Raw genomic sequence first — 27,403 nt, 5'->3', positions numbered from 1 at the left:
GAAACAAAACATCGATTAATTAAATAATTAGAAAAAAAATGATTAAAATATTTAATTTGCAATAATAATACAAATTGAGAGTTTTCTTCTAGACTTTTAAAATTAGAAACAAGATTTGTAATAAATTTTCGTAATGAGGAGTGAGTGATTAAAGAGTTTGTATTTTTATAATTTTTACGTTTCTTTTTTGTTTTCGAATTAAGTTGCACTTGGTTTAATATAATGGGTGTTCATTTTATTGCACTATAAAATAATTTTTAAATACATAAAATATTTAACTAACTAATAAATAATATTTAATAAATATTTTAAATATATAAAAAATAAATTATATGATGAATATAATAATAGTTAAGAATAAAAATATAAAATAAATGCATAATATAATATTTTGATTTGTATTATAGCCATAAGGGAGGGATTTGTACTCTTACAATCGCCAATTATTTTTGTTTAGAAATTTATAAAATTAATTAGATTTATTTTTATCTATTTTTTATAGCAAAATGGTATATAAAATTATTTATTTTCCCTCAATTTTTGATGAGACGGATTTGCTTTGTAAGAAAAAATAAATAGATAAAATTTGTGACTTTTGAATTATTCCGAATATTTGAATTATTTATCCACTGGGTCAACATGAGTAATAAATATAAATAACATACGGATATATTATGTGGCGTTCTAAATAAATAAAGCATGGATTTACAAGATGGGTGATCTGCATTCAATATCTCGATATAGGCAAACATCCAGCTGAAAAAGTTTAGCATAATTTGCTTTAATGGTGTGTAGCTTTTTTTTTTTTTTAATTTACTGCTGCGATTTTCATTTATTATTCTTCAAAACTTTACATAAATTAAATTTTTCTTTATTAGCATTAGTTTAGAGACTTCATTTTAAGTTTATATCATATTCTTTAAATTTTTAGCATAGCGTTTGATTTTACAATACAGATAAGAGTTTTAATTGAACGTTCAAGTATTATGACAACAAGAATAAATTATTTTATAAATATTTACAAGTATTTACAAATGCTATTATAATTCTGTGGTATTTAAATAATCATCTGTAGTTCAAAATGTTTTTAAAAAAAAGAAAAAAAAAATGGGTGCATTGTGGTATTTCAAACTAATACATTCTTTCAGCCACTGTGTCTTTAATTGAGGAAAAGGGGGTCAACATTTCAAAGTAGTAAGAGGACTTTAGAATGCTTTTTTTCAGTACGCTGCGATAAAAAATATGTTTTTAAAACCCCCGAAGAATGTCGTTGATTTTCTTGCTTGACAACTCTGATTGATTAGAAATTCCCTCAGCAGACAGTGACACGATTTCTAGCTTTATTCAATATCGGTACCGTATTGTTTCATATTCTGAAAAGTAAAGATAATATGTTTTACGGCTTCGATTTCCCTGCTGAAGTCTATGTTGGCAAGTGTTGGTAAACCATAGCTGAATAATTTTTCATTTGAATAGAAAATTTTGGTGCAAAAAAAGGGACAAAAATAACATCGATATTTCGTTTTAAAATAAACAGAATCTATCTGAAAAGGATATCTAAATAGTAAAATTTAGTGGGTAAATTGTTGCCTTCCCATTCTTATATTTCTTTGATATCAGTTTGACTGTTTGATGTTTTAGGTGATATAATTAAATTTAAGTGAGGTCCAAGGGAGTTTTTTTTTTTTTTTTTTTGGATCATATACAAGTTTCTTCGATATTTTAATTGTTTGAATCCATCTAACCCGATATTTTAATGAATTCTTAATTGAGATATCGCTATTCTCTATATCGCTGCTTTAGATCATTATCTTGCTACGACGGCACACGAATTCTTGTGACTTGCTAAGACTGTTTGATGTTATTAGTAATTGGGAGTTTTAAAAAGTAACTACTTGACATCATCCAACTTAAGAATTGATTATAGAACTTTCAAATATAGTTTATTTGCTATTTAAAACATTGCGTTTTTATAAATATTGCGCATTTATACATATTACGTATTTATATCGAATATATCAACTGCCAAATATTAAACACTAGGAGTATTATTGTGTTCTTTTTTAGTACTTACGAACTTAAATAAAATCTCATTTTTTAAAAAAAGAAAAGAACGGCCTTTAATTGTATAATTCCAAAAAAAAAAAAAAAAAAAAAAAAAAGTTTACTAGTTCTGCAATTCTTGCGTAACATCACCCATCTATTTTCTCTGAACCCCATTTCATTCAATTCTCCTCCCTCATTGACCCATTCCATCCTATTCACTCTCTTCCTCCAAACACCAACGCCATATTTGGCTGCACTTCGGCGTTTGGCGAAAATTCGTGCTTGGCATGTAATATGGTTTCATATCGGTCAAATTTCGTGGTTGTGTGAACAATTTTTAAAGCAATATTTACTCATCGAAAAAGATTTTGTAATGCTAAATATTTAATTTCATGTTAATGCAAAGGTATAATTGAACTCTGATAAATGAGTATCAAATAGTTTAATACATTTATTAAATAATTTTTGATGAAATATTTTAACATAACTTTCTCAGTTAATTTTGATTATTACTGTTGAAAGCATGCATGTATAAACAAAAGCTAATTGATTAATATTATTGGAAGTGCTAGTTTAAACAATCTTTAATGAAACTTCATATTTCAGAGTTTTCATGGCTTGAAAATTATATAGTGTGATACCATTCACGGTCAAGACACTCTGCTTAAGATACCGTAGTTTAAACCATTCTTTCTAGATGCTCCTTGTAATCTATATATAAAAAAGAGAGAAACATTAATACTTTCACAATATTCTAAAAAAATGTTTTTTAACAATTCTGTGTAAGAAATAATATTTTACAGTTATCTGAAATAAGTAATATTTCATTTTCCTGAAAGGAATAGTTAATATTTCACAATTTTCTGAAAAAAAATGATTAATATTTCACAATTATCTGAAAATATTAGTTAATATTTCAAAATTCTCTGAAAGGAATGCGAAATATTTGTTCTCTGAAAGGAGTACTTAATTCTTCGCAATTCTCTGAAAAGAAAACATTAAGAAAATTATGCTATAAATTGAACTTTTTGCTGAAGAGCTATTTTTTCTATAAAATGTACATCTCTTTGGTTGTATGGAAAAAGAGGAATAAGTTTATTATTTTTATGACATAATTACTATTGTATATGATTAAATTTACTTAAAAAATAATTTAAATAAATACTTATCCATCCTCTTTTTGAAATTTATTTTGAAAAAATGTTCTGTTAATTTTCTTTATTTGGTCAAACTTCAAGTAAAAATTTCAGAATATTTAATATTAAAATTTTTTTTTTCTTTTAAAAAATTGGATGCATATAAATTTGATTTTTTTTTGAAGAAATTTTTGTTGTTGTTGTTTATCATTTTTAAACAAGAGTTTCTTTTTTTTAACCCTATATAATATCTTTTACATTTTTCTTTATATATTTTTCCTTACCTGCTTTGTATACTACTAATGAAACTTTTGTTGCAAAAATTATAAATACTTCCCAAGTTGATATCATTTCTCATCTCTATTATCATTTAAATGATAAAATACTTTCTCCTTCCTAGTTTTGTTGTTCTGTTTACCATTTTTCTGTGAAATTGAGGAAAGGGCTTCGCCAAACATGAGAACCTAATTGAGATCAATATAAAACATATGCATGTGTTATTGCCTTGATTTTTAATTAAAAAGGCCAAATTAGGATGCTTTGTTCCGTTTTATTTTCTTAGTGCTATTTGTGACAGTTGATGTCGACAGTATAATGTTAATTTGTGTAACTTTTCGCTGAAATATTAATTTTTTGTTATTTAAAGAACTATTCCTATGAACTTTGGTGGAAATAAATATTAAGAAACACATTGAGAAATAACGCAGAAAATATGCTTCACATGACAAGACAACTTCAATGGCAGTACAGGCAAATGCACGCCTGTGCAAAGTACGATTCCCCCGCCAATCATCAATAGTACCTTAGTCAATATATTAAGCTAAGGATTCCAGAATATATTATTTCCCATTCATCATATTTTAATTTAAAAAGTGACACAAAGCACCAGTAATCTCCATAATGGCGCTCTCCTTCTCCATTACCACTGTCTCATAATTTGGAAAGAATTGATGATCTTCTGTTGGTACTATCAAAGCCAAAATGTGTCATCGTCACATTTTATTATTAGCTATGATATGCAACTAAAAAAGTAATTGAGTTTAGTTATGCATGTTTCAGTCTATTTTGAAATCAATAAATAGTGAATTCTTTTGATTTTTAAAAAATCTGACTTACAATATTGGACAGGAAAGAAAAAACAAATTGGACATATAAAGTTGAACGGAGAGGATGCTAATGAATTTAAACATCTCGCTAACAGAAGTATTGTATTATCATTATTATATCATATAGTATTGTATGTTGCGAATTTTGAAGAATGGATTAGTAAAAACGAACATGGAAATTAAGTTCAAGACTTGATTATTCATTAAAATCAATGCTGAATCTTGATTGTTTTTATTAGCGATTAAATTTTTAAAAAAATATGTTTTTTTTTTTTTTTTTTTTTTGGATGTTGCAATAACTGTGGTGTCAATTGAACTGCTTAGAAAGTATGAGTATTCAGAGAAAATACGATTTTCTTTTGCCGGTATTTGAATTGGGAACAATTAAAGTATCAAAGTTAAGAAAGTGCAAGACAAAAGACAGAAATGAATTCATTGATCCAAGTGTGCATCGTAAAGACACTTAGCTTGGGTGCCACTGTTATTAAACTGATATAAATAATACCATGAGTAGGCATCAAAGCATCTGTTGCCTTAAGCAGATCGTTGCCAGACGCGCTTAATGACCAAATTTTCTCCACTCAATTAGTTATACCCGACCATTCAATCATAATTAAACGCTTGGTAATGGGTTTTCGTAAAAGTAATTATAGTTCCTATGAAGCCGGAATTCCGGGTTTCTTCCTAGAATTTCTGGATTTTTGAAGTAAAGAACTGAATTTTTGAAAACTCATTGTATTGTTTAAATCTTGTTTTGAATAGATATATCATTCAAGGATTTTATAAAATCTCAATTTTTAGTCTATATAAAATTAAAATGAGAGGCTAACTTATTATATTATATTCTCTTTAATATAAGATTTATTCCCATGAAACAAAACTACATGGTAAGTTTTTGACATAGAAAATGTTTTAAAGTTTTATTGGTAAATTTTAGGGATAGTTTATTGAACTACTAACCTATTTACCGAAACTTTTTTAATATGCAGTGCTAATAATCGTATTTAAGCTCTAATATAATGTCAAAAGCGTTAGTGGAAAAACTATTGTTTACATCAGTGTCTTGCTGAACATTTGAAACTTTATTTTTTCCTGAAGGTAATGTCTGCAGGCTGATATACTTTTAAACATTGTCATATAAAAATCGTTCAAAACACTCTGTAGTACCTACATATGATATGATCCATATCTATCTGATTTAGCGCGTAGTTACTTCTTGGCGCCCAGTACTCAATAAAAAATGGTTTTAAAAAAATTTTATTTAGATTTTTAATTGATCAATATTTTATCAACTTAATAATTTTGGAGCATATTATTGAACAAAATCACTTCAATACTACTTTAAAATTTAAAAATATGCGTTTCAATTATACTGGTTCAATAATTTTCCATCCAATTTCTTTCTCAAATTTTAGTAAATTTTTCGAAATATTTTAAAACAGATTTTAAAATAGTTTCATTATTTTAATTCTTGCACTTATATGCAATCACGGATCGCGTTGATATCAAATATAATTTTTGTGTTACTTACCGTTATTTTACAATTAAGTATACATTTATAAAATTAAAAAACAAAACAAAATATTCAAAACTCTACTGAATTACCATCATTTCAAAGATGTTACTAGACGTTTAAATCTTTTAAACTTTTATTTTATTTTAAATTCTCCCCAAAAGTATTAGAAACTGCATATTTTGTACCTCTATATGGCTAACGTTAACATAAAATGAATCATAATTTAGCAGGACAGTATTAAACTCAGTAGGGGCTATTATACAATGCAAGTTTTAGTACTTTTTTTACCTCTTCCTAAACTTCCGAAATCGGATATTTTTTTTATTGATTTCAGCTTTTTAATAAAAAAATATTATGACAAACTGAAAAAATAAAACATTTGAACAAAATTTTTTTTCACTTTTATGAGTTAGCTCTAAGGTCTAAAGGATGGGGGAAAAATTGAAATAGAAAAATAATTTTAAATGTTAAAGTAATTGCAAAACTTTTTTAACACAATCGAAATACTTTGCTGGAAAGTTTACGAGAGCTATTTAGTATTAAACTTTCTTGTAAATTCTGTCTTATTAATCAAACACACAGATGGGAAGAAAAAAAATCACTCTGATCTGCTAGCATAAGTATATAAATCCTGAAAATATTGCTGTTCAATTTAAACCAGAGGTTCCCAAACTTTTTTTTCTCGTGGACCACTTTCAAAGTTTTACTATTTTCGGTAGACCCCCTGCTGCTACATTTCTAGTATTCACAAAACTCCTAAAAAATATCACCCTAAATTGGGGGTGTTAAGAAGAAAAAAAAAAGTAGCAAATTTTCTTGTGTCCTATTTATTAAAATAATACTTGTGGTTATACAAAATTATAAACATTTATTATTACAAACAATCAACAATTTACAAAAAATCAACAATGAACTCTGAAATGTAAATCAACAATAAAAAATAGTCATGCTTTTAATGAGACGGATGTACTTGATGAATTGACAGCAAATTATCAATATTTGGCTTCAGTTTTGTCTTCTTTCCCGGACGAGCGGGCGCACGGGCGGCACTTTGCAAGTCTCGACATGTGGTGTACATTTGTACTATTATCTATTGTTCTATTCAATTCTGTGTTTGAACTGAGTCCCGAATATTTTTGAGTACCTACCTAGTGAATGATACTACCTGCCTACGTTAATAGGTAAATCCAAGCCAAAATTTTTGTTTTTTATTATGAAAACCAGAAAATTTTTCGTGGACCCCATTTACAACTTGTGAACCCCTGTTTTCTTTCCACGACCACCTGGACCACTTTGGGAACCTATGATTTAAACGATACTTGATTTGAGTTTGAATACGTTCGAGTGCATGGTGTTTGTAATATAAATAAATGCATAAAATTAAATTTTCCAAAAGAAATATCGCAAAACAAATCTTGAGACTCAGTTGCCTGTTTTATAATCCGATCCTGCATACAAGAATGACGGAAGAGTGCACTCTCTCTTGTTTACTGGAAGGGTTGTTCATATATTAGATTTCCTTACACGAACTTAATTAAACAAGTTATTTGCGGAAGATAACATGTGTTTTATAAAACTACAGCATTGTGCATTTCCCATTGTATGTGCAGGAAATACCTCTCACAAAACCTTCTTTCATGTAATAATTTTTAGCATTCTTCTGGAGGATAGTTCCCAGTATTTCAACTAATTGGAGTAACTTATTTCATTCAAACACGCATCTGCCGTCATCGTTATTATGTGCGACACTTTCTATGAAATATTCTTTGTTTGTGTTGCTATTTTCATTTGTCATTAGGTTGTCCATTTTAAGCTGGAAGATGCGGTTTCTTGAAATATTCTAATGGCTTGTCTGTTTGCTCTCTAATTAACGATTTTAATTGTTACTTTTGCAGTCTGTCAATGGAACCGCTGCAGATTCTGGGAGTGGCTGTTGAGCATGCAATTAGCATTTTTTGAAAGTATCTGTCTCAGTGAAGTTTCATGATGTGTAATAATAGAAGGAAGGCAATGTGGCACTGTCCCAAAATTAAAAAGAAGATATTTTATTTCATGACCGAAACATCATTATCAGTTCGTACATTATTTCAAATGCATCCGATAATTTTAAATTCATTTCTCCTTTTTTAAATTGCAATAAGAGATGAACGCGTTTTGTTAATACAGTAGAACTTTTATATACCAAACTTGGTGAATCCCGGAAAAAAAATAATCGATGATTAAAAATATAGATTGCAAAGGCATCATAATTTTCTTAATAGAAACTACTATGTGTAAATTTTTGCTGTTATTAAAGATTTCGAAAAAATAAAACTATTAAAAAATTATTCAAAATTTACAAATATGCATATAATTTACAAATTTACTTAGAATGTATACAAGCATGAATTTTTTTATACAACAATAAACAGAAAATTTAGTTTTTATTTACTTTTGGACATACTTTACGTTTTTAATAAGTTGAATTTTCTTTTTATTTAGAGGTATGTTTATTATAAGAAATCTAAAAGTAAACTGAATGTAAAGAAAAAATCTGCTGTTAAGTTAGGAAAGAGAAAAGAAGTTAAGAATAAGATTTGTTAATATGTATTAATTGTGTTTTCACAAGCAACATTTTAGTCTTCCATGAGTTTCTGTGACAGTGAAAATCGTTGAAGCATTTAAAAAAATTTTTTTAATTCTTTTTATGTGCGAAATCATAAAGCGCTGATTGAAATTTTAAGAGACTAAGAAAGAAAAACAGAGTTGTAAGAAATTTTAAATAAGAATAATTAAACAAGAATTAATTTAAATAAGAATTTTAATAAAAAATTATGCATAAGTTTTATGCGAAAATTTTTGTTCGTCTTTGTTTATGCTCTTTTATATCGCAAACTTAAGTTATATTTCCTTGGATAAAATCTTTTAAAGCACATCTTAATGTTAATACCTTAATTAAAACCTTAGATTAAAATTGGATCATTGCAATAAGTAGTAGTTCAATAAGTTAATATAATTAATAGTACAATAAGTTAAGTAGGTAGGTATCATATCCTGCAATAACTCATGGTATTTATTCTTTTATAAAATTTATTGTAAATTATTTTCTAAAAATCCGCTACTTAAGTATCAAGTACTAACAGGAATAAAAGCACACAAAACAGTGATAGATTTTGTGCTAAAATTTTTATTTCAAGCATTATACTTTCAATAATTAATTCATTCCATGTCATTTACATGTTTTTTTAAAAAAATATTTCAGTTATAGAAATATCTAGAAATTTATGGATTTTTATACTGGGTGAAAGAGAAGAGGGAAGGAAATGGCATTAACCTTCTCTTGACATTTTACTGTTGATTCATTATCTAAATACTGGAATTCCACTGTGCATTGTTGATCGAATACGATGATACATTGATACAAGATTAGATTTCACCCGAAATCAGCGATTGTATTTTGAAGGAAATATTTGTTTTATTGAGATTTCCGTTTCAGATAATAATCAACGGATATTGATGTTTGTTATTCGTAATCGAGGAGCTGATTTTAAAATACGTTTATACTCTATGCGCTATGTGTGGCTGTTATTTTGGGAACCGTATCTTATTTTTGACAAACCAGTATACAGAATATCCTGTTCTATTAATAATTTAAATAATTTTGTAAATTCAGATAATTTTGTTTGTTGTTGGAGAAGTTAACTATTTTGACCTGCAAATGATAAATAGGTTCATGAAATATTTCTATGTAAAATATCTTGCCTTATGTTTTCATCTGAAAAAGAACGATTAATATATAAACGTTACTCTGCAATATAAATGTTTCGTATATTGAGCATTAAATAACACATCATATGGTGGCTCTAAAGAATGCATATTTTTTATAATTTTTTTTAAACCGAAATGCTTTTATACCTTGTAAACAACCATGTGTACTTTACAAACAAGAAATAATACATTAAGAAATACATTAAACAGACACAACGAAATTCCTACATGTATGTTAGTCTCCTGGAATAACGGTTAAACTCATCGTTTGCAATATTGACGACGCATTTCACAAGTAGGTAACAGATTAAATAGGTGACTGACCGGCAAAGATAAATAGCAGGCAGAAAAGAAGAAGCTTCACTTTTATCAGTAAATATTTGAGCGAATTTTAAATTATATATTCAACTTTTTATCTTCTTTCGACATTGTATTACTACCGAATTAAAAAAAAAAAATTAACTAAAACTATGAACACCACTTTTATAAAAGTGGTATGGGTTCAATATTTCATTGAAATTTCATTATCAGATGAAAGTGACTAGAGACTTGGAGATAGAAATGTGATATGGTGTTAAGTGGAATTAAATTGCAAACTTTCTCATTAGTCTATACATGTGCTATCGATTTCATATATTGTTTCAGTTTCCGTAAAATAATTTTTAAAATTTTACAAAATATAATGAAATTTAGTTGTTATCCCGCATTGTAAATTTCATTGAAGGAAAAGGGCAAAAAAAGTCCTATTCGATGGTTCATTTCATAAAATTCCTTTTTGAATGAATTCAGTATAACAATAGCTGCCAATCATTGCATTCTGAGTTATTAATTTCTTTCTTTTACATTTAAAAACTAATATGGGAATTAGTTTTAAATGTAAAACGTATTTATAAAACAGACATTTTAACGTATTTATAAAACATTTTTAACCTAATATTTCAAAACCATAAATATTTTTTTAAATAAAAATATCACCACCACAGTATTTGAAGAAAAAAAGAATCAAAACGTGTTTTAAGAATCTACATGGGATTGGATGACATTTATATCGTAAATATAATTTAAAGAATAGGGATGATTAATAGATCATTGAATTTTTGTTCTTTAAATTTTGGAATGTAAGGAAGGGGTGAGGTGGGGTATCGATGCCTTGTTTTGGAAATGGTGAGAAGACAAAATATTATTACTTTTATTCCATTTTTTATAGCCAAAATTCCTATTCTTTAAAATAGGGGAGCCAAATATAATATATATATATTTACATTTGATGAATCATATGCTGGATTTAATTTTTTGAAATATTACACTTCAATAAGGACTTGCAAAAAGTGAAAAAAAGTAAATATAATTTTCCTAATTTCTCTTATCACTTGAAAAGGGGAGATTAATTTATTTCAAGTTTTCTTAAATGTTTAAAATGTTTGCAATAAACATATATTTTTTTAAAAAAATTAATATCATTAGTCGTGACGATATAATATTGCAAATGTAAGATATTGGTATCTTTTGGTGAAGTGGCTGTTGGTTAAAGCGGTTAATAGTAATATTTTCTTGTCAAATTTTCTATTAGTTTATTATAAAAGTAGATTATTTTTTAAATAATTCCTTTAGTTATATATTTGTTACTTCATAGTTTTTCTAAGAAGAAAGAGAAATTTTTCAATTAAGGCCTTTAAATCAAGCTTTTTATTTTATCATTAATATCAAGAGTAGTCAATATAATCAATATGAAGTGTCTAGTTTTTAGAAAAAATGAACAGGTTGCAATGGTATAAATCAATTTTTTAAAGAAATACTGTATAAAATTAATTCAATTTAAACCTGATGTTAAATCTGCACCCGGATGATATCCTTATATTGGAATAAATTTTGAATTATTGTATGTTAAATTATGGTAAATTCTATAAGTCAAAGAAAATATTATTTACACTTGCATGAGTTGCGCGTGGGATTACATTACTTTCCCTCGTCCATATGTAGCTCAGCTTTGAGATGTTCATTATCTTCAGAAGATCATATCGATTAAATGAATCCAGAATAATCGGGACATTAAAATTAACATCTTGAAATTGGTTAAATTTTTTTTCTGAAACTCCGCAATTATAAATAAAAAAAAGTACCACAAGATTGGAAAGTCTGAATTTTGAGAAATATTGTAATATATTAAAAAAATTTATGAATGGGAGTAATTTAAAATAAAAGTTATAAATAGAGGTTGCGATAAAGGTTCCGGTGAATTTAAAAAATATGAGCCGAAAACAAATACCATATAAACATTAAGTTCTACTGATATAACAGTATAATTAATTTTCATTAAGAAGATAAATGCTGCTCAGGCCATTGACCAAATAATTTTCAAACATCTGCGCTCTATCTCATGCAACTTAGTGACATTTCGGCATTTTTCATCGCCAGTTGGCTTCCATTTGGCGATAGAGGAAATCATCTTTTTTTAGCAACCCTTCAACCCTTGATGACGGTGCCAGGTGCCGAACGGCGGAAGGGATGTCCAACCAAATGGTGCTCATCCGTCGTTGCGGTGCGGACTTTTTGAATTGCAACTGCTCAGTTTGTGGTCAAGATGAGTATGTGAGTGCCCCGGTCGTGTAATTTGTTCCCGCCTGGATTGATTTTGTTTTCATTATCTGGTGATAAATTTATTTTTGATATGCGTGATATTTCACCTATGTTAGCAAGTGGTCGAAAGAAACGTGAGTACTTTAATGTTTTATCTTTCGCTTTTTGTGTTCTGTTTTTATTTGGAATTGACACATGTTTAGATCTGCAGGAAGTAATTTAGTCTTGCTCTGGAAAATATTTGTTTTAATTATTGATTGAAGCTTGTCTGACCCTTAAACCGTTAATTGCATACAAATAAATGACAAGCAGTTACGAGTAATTATTAATTTATTTCATGAGATGTATATATATTTGTGCTGTTATATTCTACGCGCGTTTTCCTTACATTTTATGCCTTTATATAAATTTATATAAACGGATTCCAAATATTCCTTCAGAGAAAAAATAATTTTTAAAAAAAAAGCGGTTTAACAAATTTTAAAATATATCTTCTTTGCGTTTGGTTCAGGTGGAATCAAATACAAAAAAAGTTTTTCATTGAAATAAAACCTTGCAAATAATAGTGGTAAAATATTGGTGCATACATTGCCGGTTCTAGTATCATTCTTAATTTCAATTCTAAGGTTATCAGGCGACAAATGGTAATAATAAAAAGGAAATGGAAAATTATTTAGCATTTAAAAATATTCTCTGATACATTAAATAGACGGAAAATACTTAGGTTTCTAACGTAAATCAAAATTTAAATCTAGATCTAAACCTTGACTCCTGGAATAATTCTGATATCTATGCGTTGGTCGTTGTCATTCTTTCATATGTTGCGTATTTGTGTTTATTTTACTGTTTTTAACTGTCTTTTTATTTGTACTTCTTGACGAGGGCAGCGATCAGCAGTTAAATGTTACATTGGGTAACATTTAATTGCTTATTGATCAAATGATGTAATAATCATCTTTTCAAATGTTCCTGTAAAAGTAAACATGATTTAGCTATTTCTGTTCATTAAAATATCTTTTATAAACTGATTTAGTTTTTGTCGGAGATGTGTTGCAGTCTTTTCCCACTTATTGCTAATTGTGCAAGATTTCTGCTTTTGTTTTGAAAAAGAGTTTATAATATAATTTTTATATAGAAGGAAATTACTGACTCTCTTTATTAAATTTGTTTGTTAACGTATTACGATGTGTTCTCTGGACCTAAATGTTTTCGATGATGCATTCATTTTTTATCAGTAAGATTAATTTTATAATTTTGTTCCTTTGTTATCTATTGAATAAACGAAAAGAAGTAATAAATGAATTAACTTTTTGACTGGACTCGATGCCTTAATTTATATGTGATGAATGAATTCAGATCGAAATCAATGAGACGATAAATTGCACTGTAAAATACTATTTATCCCTGCAAGGATAACATACTATTTAAAGGGATAATTATACTATTTATCCCTTTCTATAAAATGTTTTCAAATGTTCATAATCTTGCTAGTTTTCTTAATTTTATGCACCATGGTGGTTTGTTTGATCACGGTTACCGTTCCTCGTAGCTTTTTTCACCTTTAATACGTATTACTATAAGCTGAAATAGCGACAGCGACAGCTGCATTTCGTCAGATTTGTCCAGTAAATTTGCCCTACTTTTTCTGTTCAACATTTTACCAGAATAACCGAGGAAATACCGGAGGGTCCAGCATCTATTTTAGATTAGACCGCCGAATTGTTTTAAGTTGTAGATCCACCTTACGCGCTTTGGTTTTACCTTTAACCTCGATTTATTTACTTTATTCCTGACTAGGTTCTTGATTTGTTCTTTCTTCCGTCTGTTTCCTCTTATTAACTAAATATTCCTAAATTGAAAAAAAAAAAAAAAAAAAGATCTTTTGTCAGTTGCTGTAGGGTCAGTTTAAATAATTTTTCAAACGTTATAAAGTAGAACTGAGACAAATTCGTATATTTTAATTCTATTTCGGTATTTTGATTTCATTCTGATTGTTTGTACTTCTTATTGACATGATGTAAAAATTTCTACAATTCATATTTACTATTTTTTTTTGGAATGTAAGTATTTTTTATAGCTAAATATGTCCTAAGTTTGTGATCATAAGTGAATGATGTTGTAAAGCCCTTAATTCATTCGATTACTTTAAATTTTATATTATATTGAACCAAAAAATTTAATAATTTGTTTTCACTTTTTTAAAAATATTGAACGCCATTTAACGGGAGTTGTTCTTAGAGGCGCCGGTAAAATGCGTGTGAAGCATAATATTATTTTATCATTCCCAGATGTTATCAGTGTTAACTATAGATAGTACTCAGAATACTATATTGTTTATCTATCCCTGCAGGTTATTTTATTTCAAAAAATTATATAAACGCACTAATGTTTTGTCATGTTAACATCCATACAACTGTCATCTCCCTCCCATAATTGCTACATCACTGATGGTTCTGTTTATTTTTAAATTCATTATGTTTCGAATGCTGCATATTTTTCATCTATTTAATTCTCTTATTCATTAATTATTTTTAAATTATTATTTTTATTAATCAGAATTAACCACTGTTTATTTGTTGATTACATTTTTTATTAAAAATTACGCTTTCATGGCATTCCGAAATTAATAATTAATATTTTCTCACCTTGTACATTTTTAAACTTGATTTTTCAGTTTTTGTATTCGAATTTTTCGGATGAATTTGATTTTTATTATTCTCTTGTCAACTTCGAGATAGCAAAAAGTCCTTTCGAAACCACTACGTTGACCTGGAGAGTGTGAACTAACGCAGTTGCGATTAAAGTTTCTATTGTTCTGTCTGGAGGAGGAAAAAATTGTCTTATCGATTGTTTTGGAAACAGCGTGTCTTGGAATAAGAGAAACAGACGTTACAAAGTATAATCAATAAAACATGACAAAATCGTTTAATAAAAATTGCATCATAAGCAATAGTTTTCAGAAAAAATTCTTCAGTGATAATCTTTTTATAATATTGTCTCCTTATTTTCTTTGAAGATATCTCAGTGCGCTTGTTCTGTTTTAGCCCATAATCTAGAATTTTTTTAATGTCCTCACGTAAATCAATTTACTGTAGCGGTTAGGCCCATATAGTTTGTTTACAATCCCCATACTTCCTTCCAAAACATACATTTTTAAAAATAAAAATTTGGTTCCACCTGACGTAATAGAACCTGCAATAACTGGATGCTATCCAAAAATTTGGGGGTTTCTGGAACAAGGATAGGAGGCAGAACAAAAACACCTTCGCACGTCCGCCTTCACTCCTCCGTTCAGAAAATAAAGAGCATTTGCATTTGTTTGCAAACGCGATTTATCAGAATTTCGCAGCGAATGAAAACGAAACTAGGTTTATGTTTTATCCGAGGGAAGAACCTGTTAAAAAGAAAAGTGAAATACGCAGAAACACCTCATGAACTTGACAAGACAACAATGCGTTCTCGTTTTGGAATAAGTGGTTGGTTGCGTGTCAGGTTTTCTTGGAACGTTTCGAGTTGGATTTGCACGATTCGAATCAGACTTTTCATAGAAAGATGTATTTAATACCACACTATTTATATCCTTGTATAATATATAAAATTCTCCTGGTTTTCAAAATGTAATCTTTGACGTTTAGCTTCACTTCGTGATTGAATTTTTTATATGAATGAACAAAAGATTTATTAAACTTCGAGTCATACTCCCCACCCATGAGCTGGGAACAGGAATTGACCTATAAAGTGCACTGATTCTTTTTGTTTGAGTTGTTTTATTAAATTTTTTAAATGCCTTATGGTATTGTCTTTTCGTCTTGACTAATTTCTATTTATATTTCAAAATCTATGTTTTTTTCCATATGTTATTAAGTTATAATTGAATTTTTAACGATTCTAATTTTACTATCTAGTTGTTTGATTAAAAAATTTTATTATTTTTTAATTGTAACTTCAATTGATTTCTATGAATGCATATAAAATAAAATCGGGGTCAAAAGGCCATTTCAATATTTTTTTTTAATAAATTAAATTTTCTAAACAACATAATAGCCTGAATATTTTGAAAGTTGGTTGCATCATGTCTGTTGTCTTAAAACGACAAGTTTCTTTACCATTATCCTTTTATTTTTGAACTAGTTGTAACATATTTTTATTATTTGTCTAGGCCATCGTTATCAAAAGTTCAATACCTTTGTTATGACTCTGTATTTTATGGTTACCTAATTGGATATCACGATTTGAGAGGCTGTATATTCTTATATATGTTTATGACACATTTTCCTGTGCTTTGATCTACTAAGTTTTTTCCTTTGTTAGTCTGTTTCGATTTTTTTTTTTGACACATTCATAGCAATCCTTTAAGTAATGCATTTTTCTCTTCTTAGAACTTTTTAAAATGAATCCTGGGTTGATTTTTTTTTTCTAGATATGTCGGATTTTTTTTCAGAGTTTATGAATTGATGAAACTCAATTTTTCTTATATCTGTAGTGAAATCGGTGGCGAAATTATGGAATGTGATGACTTTGAAAATATCAAGGGCTCTACTCCGAAATGTTTGAATTACAAAAGCGCATAAATTCTGCTTTTGTCCTACCTCCGAAAAAAGAGGCCCCGTTAGAAGCAATTCCTTGGATTCTTCTACTGTCTATCTGTTTCACTGGATATAGTGTCCTACACTTACATTAACATTTTAGATTCAAAATTATTTAAAATTTTTCAAATAATTCAGATGTTCACTATTAAAGTAGTTTTCAGAATAAAAGAAAAAGAACGTTATTGAACGTTTTATTGTTTCCAGCATTGTTTTAAATGAAATTCATTTTTGCCATGCCGTCACGGTTTTAGTTTCGTATTTGAAAATTTTATTATAAATTATTTAGATATTCATGAGAGGCTCGAATTTGGAGGTAAAATGTCAGTTTTCATTCAATAAACCTAATCTTAAAAAAAAAAAAGTCCATTCATATTTCATTTCCAAAATAAATATATTTTCAAATTCCATTATGAAATAAATTGTTTTTCGGGACTACAAACTTAGGTATAAATAAAAATATAAAAAAATAATTAACTATAATAAAATTAAGTGAAACATATCCTTTGTAAAACGTGTTTTCTTTAATACAACAACAACAAAATTAAAACAAAGGAACGGTCTTCATTCATTTGGAATCTTTTCATAAATAATTTTTAAAATTATGAAATTTATTTTGTATGTACACAATATTTTCGATCATTCATATTTTGCTTTAAACAGTTTACATCGTACAAGTTAGTATTTATAAACAGAATCACCTTTTAAGTTGCATTTTTCTTAGGCGTACGGATAGATGCTTGTTACAAAGCCCAAACCTGTGTATGTTGATCCGGTCATTGCTCGTGGAATCTCGCGTTCAATAGGATTTATTTACACACCCTGTTTATACTGTGGCTTCTTTTTTTTTTTTTTCAATTAGGGTCCGTTGTCACGCCAGTTGAGAAAGTTGACGAACTCTGCGCCTCAGTCACTTGATTCAAAGTTTCCTTGCTGTTTGCGCGGAAATCTGACGTCATTCCGTTCTAACGAAGAATAATTGGGCGTAAAATACATAGTCTGGTTCTTTTTTATTTGATAAAAACTATTCTGTTCAGGGTCTCGTGTAAATATATCGTAGCCTTCGTGCTGAATTACTTTTTTTTTTAAACTGCGCAGGCGAGACCCAGTTTTTCAATTTGACCCGGCAGTGGTTTGTCGTACATTTTTTAAAGGACATGGCGTCTTCACACGCCTTCAGATGTTGGACATTTGTTATAGTCATTCTGCAGTGGGTGAAAAGTCATCGGGACCGGCTGTTAGTCATCGAATGGTGTCGCTAGTTAAGAGATATGAAACTGTGTTCACGAATAAATTTCAGGATTTATTGTGCGAAATTGATTATCGTAGTGACGAAAGAACAGTAATAAAATCTGATCGAACTTTTCAACGAAACGTTGATATCTAACGACTTTCATCGAAATAAAGTGCTGTGTGTGTTGTAAAAAACAGTATTTAATGATCTTAAATAAAAAAAAAATCGAATTTGCTTATATATTTTGAGGCCGTGGGCTCTGGCATTATGAGACTCCTCTTTTAATGAAATGTCGAATTTAGTTTCATATTTCAACTTCTTTTGAACATGTTAATGCTTTGTTTTAGGTTCATTATTTTATTGACTAGTGGAAAGGCATTATTTATTTATTATCATTCCATGTGACCAGACATCTATGTTTCTATATAACATTGAAGCAGAGACTCATTATTTATTGATATTCTAATGACTAAGTGAAAGCACCGAATCTTGACCAGGCATACTTGAGAAAGTGTTAACATTATCCTAACATTTTATAATTCATAGAATGTGGATTTTTTTTACTAACTTATTCATTTTTTAACTAGGAAAATTAAATGTCGATAATAAATCGAATTGCTTGCGTACCCCTTTCAGTCTTGGGACCTTAGATAATTACGTAGTCTGCCTAATTGAAAATCCGCTACTGAGAAGATTCATATACTTACCATGGATGCTATCGATTTCTTAAGTGATTTTTCCACAGCGAAATATTTCTCTAATATCGAAATATTTTTCAATTTTGATAATTTTTTTTGTTGAATTTAAAATTTTATTAGTTATTAAAAATGGAAAATTGCAGTACCATAATATTTTAATCTTATTAAGCAAAAACAAAAATTTATAAAATCAAAATGAAGTGAGTATTTTTTTTGACAAACAATTAGAGACTTTTATACTCTCCCCCTCCCCCACCTAAACGGGAAAATTATTAAAAGAGAAATGCATTTGCTTCTTTTAGTTTATAAGTGTTTAATCATATATATATATTAAGTAGTTATAGATGATAATTTAATGCTCTGACATATTGAGATTAACTGTTGTCTCGAAATTACTTGCTTGTGTGTATTGTAAACTACTGCACAATTTTTCAGATTCCAATAAATTTATTTAAAACTAAAAATAGATTCTTGTATTTTACATTTCATTTTCAATACCTTTATTTTTAACGGATTTTCCTTCGCTTTTATGCAACGTAGAGCTTTCCGAAGGTGATAATTTGCCATTTAGATTGCATTTAATGTAAAGATTTCGTAACTAATTACCGAAGTGAAGGGATAATAAAAGCTTAGCAAAATGATTGTTGATGAAAATTAAATCGGCCTTGATAGTAGGATTTCCGAAGGTATTTCTCTCAGTATCACTATTGTATAGAAAAGTTACTTTTCTTTCGATTTTCGGGCAATTTCTGTAGGTGTCCATACCATAGATTATGAGGGTGGGCATAAATTGACACCTTCAAGTTTTCTGAAGCTTCACACAAAATAACACCTTATATTGTGACGAATGCCGATTATTTTCAAGGATACCGTGATAAAGCAGCGGTTTGCTCTGCCTACTTACATCCTCTGCTACTGCGAATCATAAAAGTGTTCGGTTTTTAGTTATTTTTTGCGGCTTTTTATCAGAAGGTCGTATTGTGTATGACGAAAAACTTTTAATTTATAAAAGTGTTATTTTTCTCTTGGTTTTAGACCATTTTGAAAAACTTCCAACCAAACGAAATTAAGATTTTCGATTATTTAAACATTGATTTTTATATATATCTTATTTACATCTGTTCACCGAAATGGCTGAACACTTACTGAATCTTTGTTCATCTCTCGACTTACTTTCGCAAATGAAATACTTGCGTATGTTTTAAAAAGGACTTGATTCAAAATTCATAGTCTTATATTCAATTTCAAACTTCTACGTTTCAAAAAAAACAAAAAAAACATGTAAAACTGTCATATTCGTATGGGTTGCTATATGTTGAAAATATTGCTATAGATCAAATGCTATATTTTGAAAATTTTGCTATATGTCAGAGCTATCATAACTGTATAAAATTTCAGCATAGTAGTTACAAATTTATGAAAGAATTTCGTGTTGCTAAGATGAAGCGGAATGATATATTAGTAACACAAGATAGGGTAGTTCATTGCCATATACATAGTAGTAAAAAGTTTTTGGATTTAAAAAGCAATGCTTTGTATGCGTATGCGCGTATCCGTGCGCTGTTTATAACCCCTTAATTATTTTAAATTATTTTTAATTAATTTTAATATTTTATATTTAATTATTTAATTTTTTTATTTTAATTTAATGAAGTTGAAATCTTTATATTTTTTACAGTAGAAAAAGACTTAGATAAAATAATATACTCGACTTCATCACATATCCATTGTGATCGGGGTTGGAGGGGGGGTAATATACTCTAAAGCTATAGAAATAGTATCGAGCTTATCTGATTGCAGTTAAAAGTAGGAATATCTTATCTGACTGTAGTTAAAAGTTGTCCAGTCAGTTTGGAAATGAGAGTCCGTATATCATTGAAAATTGTGATTTATGCATATTTTTGAAAATTACAAAGAGAGCGGAATTGTATGAGAGTATGCATGGTTGTTACTTAAAGAAAGATTGGTTGTAATGGAATGGCGGTGATAAAAGGTATTGTGTGAATGATAAAGGTTTTGATTTATGATAAATTGAAGGTCATTGAGGTTTTCTGGTTTTGCTAAAGTTGTTTTTCTTGTGTTTGCAACTTATCGATCCGTCCGACTTGACTGATAAAGAGTAAAATTGTTTATTTCAGCTAAATTATGGCAGCTCATTGATTGTTGTATGCTTGACTTCAGCATGCAATGTGTTCCATTTGAGTAAATACGATAGAAATCCAAATTTCTCTTCATTTAACTTTCTCAGGTACGTTGACATTGTGCATTTTAAAACTACCATTAAATAAATTTCTGTGAAATATGTGTACTCAAATCATGTAATCTTGAAAACTAGCCGGTGGAATATTAGAAAAACGTCGGTAAAACACGGAGAATTACTATTTGTGTAGATAACAATGATTTACTTGTGAAACATTGCTACTTTCATATTCTTGGACCTTTAATTCCGACAGAAGCAACTCGGGATATTATTGAAAGCGTGTAGTTTTAACAATTTTTCAATGAATTTTTGCTAATATTAAATTTGTAGCGGAATAAATTATTATGCATTTAATCTTTTTTCAATTTGCTTGTGTGGGAGGAAGAATTAAACACTTGAAATTGACACTTGTATAATGCAATTTTTTGACACTTGTATAGTGCGGATATTTCATAGAAAATTATTTCATGGCAGAATGGGGAAAAAAACACGGGTAAAAAGTAAAAATGACGTTCATTAAATCTTCCTTTTCTTCTGAAGGTTTTATAAATTGATGCTTATTTATGCTCCAGATAACTCTTTGGCGCTCAGTAGAGAGTTGTAACGCTTTTCATTTAATAAATCACCATTATCTTAGTTACATCTATTTTATCTGTAGGCTTCCCATTTTAACACCGAACAGTTAATTTATCTTATGTTTTCTGCAAAGAGGTATTATTATCAGAGGTAAGTTTCTGAACATTTTGTACAAACCGGAGTTATTGGTAGGTAAATGAACGAGTGCACATATTTTTGCCATTTTTCTATATTTGGTAATTGAAGTTGTTTTTTTTTCTATTAATCAACTTAATCATATAATATAGTTTATCTTAATCATAAGAATGGTTTTTCAAATAATCAGGAATGAATTTTTTTCGGAAAACTCGCCAGAATCAGTTTTTTTAAGTGTTTTTTCAGTGTTGAGATGGATTTAAAATACTAATGCTCAATATACATCGAGATTTTTAAAAAAAATTGTATCTTAACTAAATCTTCTTGATATTAAGTGAATTGGAATGAGATCCAATTTCTAAATTTTTATATTATTATAAACTTTCTTCTTTTTTTCAGTCCAGGAATTGTTTGATAGTTAAGTTTTAACTAAAATTTGTTCCCGTTCTTTTTTTTTTTTTTTTCCCCTTCATTTTATTTTTCACATGAAGTAAAGGCAGCAATTTGTTGTACACTTATTACCATAGTAGGCCAATTTAAAACATTTTTTTTGTTATAATTATGATACAAAAAGAAAGCGTTTTTGAAAACTATTTGATTTTTTAAAAATGTAATACGAAAAAAAGGATTAGACAGTTGTTTAACTGTTAGGTTTATAGAATATAACACGATCGAATTATTACAAATCGATTGATTCTTGAGTTAATTGATTAGACATTACATCCATTATAAAATTTATTGAAAGGAAATGCTTCATGACAAAAAGGGTTCCTAAATAGAATGTGAACTTCCTATATCTTTCTGCTAATACAATGATAACAGAGTTTCCCACTCTGTTTGTTTGATAGCTTATCTATTTTCATCTTGACGGTTATCGAGTACCTCAATTATCAGGAAACTAATTGCAACCGCTTGATTTAAATTGACTGCCTCTGGGTTATTAAAAAGGACTTTAAGCGACATTTTGACGACAAGATTGACACCTGCTGCGTGTGTTGTATCAACTGGCAGAGAAGGCATAAATCTCGTTTTCCGAGAACGCGCATTTCCCTTGTTATCTGGACGTTAGGGCCTCCTGTTGGGCCCACTTCCGCCCCATATATCCTTATTCGGAGACTGTCGTAAAGGCAATTGTTCTACCCTTGCTTTGAAGAGTAAGCAGGAGATCCCAGAATAAGCTAGGATTTGGTGAATTCGAATATGAAGAATGATTTATTTTAATCTATGGATCGCTTCGTGTTGGCTTAAAGAAATATTGTTAGTTTTTGTTGTGGAGGTTTCGGAACAGTTGAGCTTCAAAGCGGATCAAAATTGCAAAAATCAAATAGTAGGATTTACGTTTGACTGTTAATAGCTGTGAAGAATAAAGAAACATTGTTTAAGGTAATTTAATGATTTGAATTCGACGGCAGTATAAAACTTCATTACTTATAAGTTGTTTTGAATACATATTTTAATATTTGTTCATATATATTGTAAAAATTGTTTGACTGTGTAGTTCTAATATAATCCGTTTTATTTGATTTTGTATTCATATTAATATGTTATATTATTATATGATATTTATATACGCGGTTGCTATTTTTTTTACTCTTAACATTAATGCAAAGTTTAATATAAATAAATTCTGTAAATATACAAAATACTAATTTTAAAATAATAATAATAATACAAATACAAAGCTTATATACAAAAGATGTATGTTCAATTGTATTTCTTTAATTCGCTTTCAGAATTGTTGGATGCATATGTTAAATTTTTATTTTATGACAAATGGTAAGCTAAAATATATTTTAGGAATGTACTTTGTAGTTTTCCCATCAGAAAATCATATTTAATTTAAAGCAATTAGTTTAACATCTTCAGATATTTACATTTCAACATTTTTTTCATAGAGCAGTATAAATTTTGCCGCCATTTGGCAACTTTTTCTTTTCTTATGTAAAGTTGGCTATAACTTAAATTAGAAATTTGTTTTGTCGCATTTTCTTTCTAGTGTATTTATATGCGAAAATCCTTTTTAATTGAATCACAAATGTGTGACAAGTACGAATTCCTCTTATTTAACTTGTATTTCGAACAAGGATATTTTCTCTAGATTTTAATTTGAAAGAAGTTGAACATTCGTTTCGATAGAATATATTCCTGCCTGCTTTTGAGTTTTGGAACCCATTCTGTTCTTTGAAATCACAATCATATGTTTGAATCATTTTTTAACACATTCCAGTTGATTTCTTAAGTGGTCTTAAATTTGACATTGAAAGTTCAACACAGTTCCGCCTGTCTCGTTGCACAAGTTTTCTGTAAAAAAAAAAAAAAAAAAAAAAAAAAAAAAATGAAATTATGGGCGTTATTCGATATTATAAAGGAGTGAAAAATCGAGAGAAATAGGAGTGATTCTCTTTTCACCCACACATTTCCTGCGCTTCCTTTTCTCTTGCTGTTTTTAGCCCTCGAACACATGTTGCTCACATTGTGCGAGCCTCGTTCGGAAATTTGCAGCAGTCATAACATCTCCTGGCACTTTTCGAACTTAAATAAACGTAAGGGATCGTGCTCTTACTCAAAGGAATGCCGCTTTGTAAATAAGATCCTGGCTAGAGCAATGCGCGTAAATTATTATCGGAATAATCTTGAAACGTGTGTGTGCTTCATATGAATAACAAATAAAATGAAATCACGTTTCCCCCAGTTCGAATAGCTTTAGTTAATTTCAGGATTTTATTGTGATCTGTTGCCAGTAGGTAATGTGCAAGGCTCGCTTTATATAATATTGATCTTAAAATTCTGAATTTAACAGACATAGATAAGTAATTTTTAACCCCTTTATTACGAATTTTTTTAAAGTCTTTTCGTTTTTTACGCAAGTAAAGAGAATAGGATCTTAATAAGGCAAAATTGTTCGAAATTAAGTTCAATTTTTTCCAATTAAATTAAATTAAGTCTTTACGGTAAGGAAGGGAAAAATTTGTAATAACTCGATAAATTTGATTTTTTTTTTCAATATATTAAGCCATGGCATGATAAAGTAGAGATCGATATCCTAAATGGATCGGTTATTTGAATTTTGTATCAAACAAAGCTTTATAGCCAATGATACATCTGTCAGATTCTTCACTATTATCATGCATAAAGTAATTAATGAAATTAAAGCATGTATATTTGAAACATTACCAACTAAATGTCTCAAAAATAATTTAATTACATCACTGGGAAATTTTTGTCTTTAATGCATACTTGGAGTGATAGAAAAATTTTGTGCCTAGTTAAGATTTCAAAATGTTTTATGCCTTGCTGCCAAAAAGTGTCGTAGGCAAATAAGTTTCTGAAAAAAGTTAGAAAGAAGGAGTTTTTTGCTCATTCATTGTGGTAAATGACCGATTTTTTTAGCATGTGAGATGTTGTTTTGGTTCGAGGTTTTTTTTGTGGGCAAAAAAAAAAAAAAAAAAAAAAAAAAAACTGGTGATTTTTTTTTTTTTGAGGCATCGATTTTTCGCGTTTACGTTATTAGAAAACGATAAAGAAGTTTGTCACATTTGGCGGCTTATCGCGTGCAAAAAGTTACAACTTGGCACGAATGTCCGCCATGTACCGGATTCTTTTGTCTGGCCAATAAAGGGCAAGGCCGAAGAAGCACAAAGAAGTTTTAGAGCTGGAATGATTTTGAGATAGAGGGGAAAAAACCCCATCGCTTTTCTAAAAGTTGGTGATTGAGCAATACAATAGTCACGTGATCATTTCAAACAAATTTAAACTCAAATTTCGCAAAAAAAATCCTGAAGTGTTAAGAAAAAGTTTTATATATATTTGCTGAATATATGCAACAAAATTTTATGAAACTAAAAATAAATAATAGTAAAAAAAAGAACCTCCGAATGTAATAACAATTTCTCTTTTGTGTGACTTAAAAGTAGCAAAATAAATCAGTTCCCATTTAACACGTTAATAATCTGTCACAATTCGAGTAACTTTTTTAGGAAAGACTGGGTAGGAAGACCTTTCCGACAATGTTATTTATAATTTCATAGAACTAACTGTTCATTTAATAAAGTAAAAGCAGTGTTTTAATTCCTAACTTTTTCTGGTGCTATATTCTTTTTATCAGTCAGTAAGTGAAAATGTCTCATCCTCGAATGGGGGGGGGGAAATCGCAATTCGCTCTCTCTCTCCGAGTTGGAAAATCAAACTCTTAATTAATAACAGATAAGATTAGAATTTGGATTTTTTTTGTCTGTAAAATTCTACTTAAATTATGGGTGATTCTTTTTCCTTATGTATTTAGTAATAACTGCTTAATCAAAAGAAGAAAATTTAATAACAAAATTAATAACTGCTATTTTTAGTGTTTAAGAAGTTTTTTCTCCGGAATAAATAATCAAAGGGTTTAAAATTTTACTGTGCGATAACAAATAATTATCATTATAAATATTCTTAAAATTGACAGACTGATATTATAATGATATGACTTTTGTGTAGGTTGAATATAACATTCGTGGTGTTTATTATTCTCAGTATTTAAGTAAGCTGATAATACTTAAGAAAATTTCTATTTATTTTTTATTTTCTATTTCTTTTTTTCTTATTTATTTATTTATTAAATCAATTATGGCTGAATGAAAATGTACTTTTTTGTGTGTGGGCATGAAATAGATTAGAAATTATGACTAAAACATTTTATGTTTTGTCAGAAATCGAAAACTTAGAATTAACTTCTAGATTTGTTGAAAATGAAAACGCAAATTGAGCTTTCGATAGTTATTTTTTCCCAGCTATTTTTGAACCCACCAGAAAGTTAAGCTTGGAGCTGGTTTGCATTGTAATGTTTGCATTATTGGAATTTAACTTATTTTTCTCGTAAAAATTTGCATTAGGAAATAAATTATACCTGATATGAATAGATTTCTTTTAATAGAGAGGATGAGTAAAATACATTGTTCATTCGATTTAGTAAATACTTCCTTTTCCTTCTTAAGATGGTTGTAGATAAGTTGATGCTTATGAGCTGCAATTGCGACAAACTTTCCTATTCTATTTTTGTTAGGGGTTTTCATTACTATTTATTTTACTAAATGCATGTATCATCTAAATTTCCGTTTATTTTTTTAAAGGCTCACACCATGAACAAATTTGTCATCTGTATATAATATACTTGCATGTTTTGTGTGGTGAATAATGTTAAATACTATAAGATGGATTCTTGATTGTAGTTTTGAAATTTTATTGAAATTTTTAAAACAGTAAAATGAATTTTAATTTTTCTTATTCTTGTTATCATAAAATGCCTCTTTGTCTTTTGTCTATCCAGTATTTGAAATGTCTTTTGACTATCCAGTATTGCCCTTTGCTTTTAAAGAATTAATAAATTAAGAATTAAGAATTAATAAAAAGAATTAATAAATAAAGAATAGAAAATAAATAAGAAAGAATTAATAAATTTAAATATAAATAGATTTATATCTGGTTATTAATATTGTGATGACAAAAACAATATAAAGTAATCTTCCGAGTATCCAGTTCGTGATTATCGGCTTTCGTACTATCCAGCCTAATTTTCTTTTATCGCAATTAGATGAGGAAGGCAAGGCGTTGGATTGGCAGTTTTATTTGTTTCCTGCGTTTATGTTAGGCATTACAGAATTTATGTTAAAATGCAAACATTATATATCCTTTAACGTACTTCTTCTCAAATAAGTTCTTGAAACAATGTAATGCAATATATAAACTAACAGTACAGAACCTTCTATTTTAACTCGATACGTTACCAAGCAACTGCTTCTGTGATTCACCGGGCCGCGGTCGCGTTTACATTCTACGTGGCTTGAGATAAATGGAGGGCTTAGTACTTA

At 28.6% G+C, this 27,403-nt stretch overlaps 1 protein-coding gene across 4 annotated transcripts in view; it reads left to right on the top strand.

Moving 5' to 3' along the window:
* The window catches only part of LOC129963294 (uncharacterized), a 112,690-nt gene that overhangs the window by 56,319 nt on the left and 28,968 nt on the right, over window positions 1-27,403 (top strand). Inside the window, exon 1 of one of the 4 annotated variants that reach the window (XM_056077588.1) lies at window positions 12,031-12,262. The exons of 2 other annotated variants lie outside the window; for them this stretch is intronic. In XM_056077588.1, the coding sequence (XP_055933563.1) occupies window positions 12,220-12,262 (43 nt within the window). In that variant the 5' untranslated portion in view covers window positions 12,031-12,219. Of the gene's footprint in view, window positions 1-12,030; window positions 12,263-27,403 lie in introns of those variants that run through there. One more of the 4 variants, XM_056077579.1, reaches the window with a different exon arrangement.

The sequence above is a fragment of the Argiope bruennichi genome, chromosome 1 (genome assembly GCF_947563725.1).
Source record: "Argiope bruennichi chromosome 1, qqArgBrue1.1, whole genome shotgun sequence".
NCBI classification, from domain to species: Eukaryota; Metazoa; Arthropoda; class Arachnida; order Araneae; family Araneidae; genus Argiope; species Argiope bruennichi.
The sequence above is the reverse complement of the archived record's forward strand: the minus strand, read 5'-3'. Positions and strand labels throughout refer to the sequence as shown.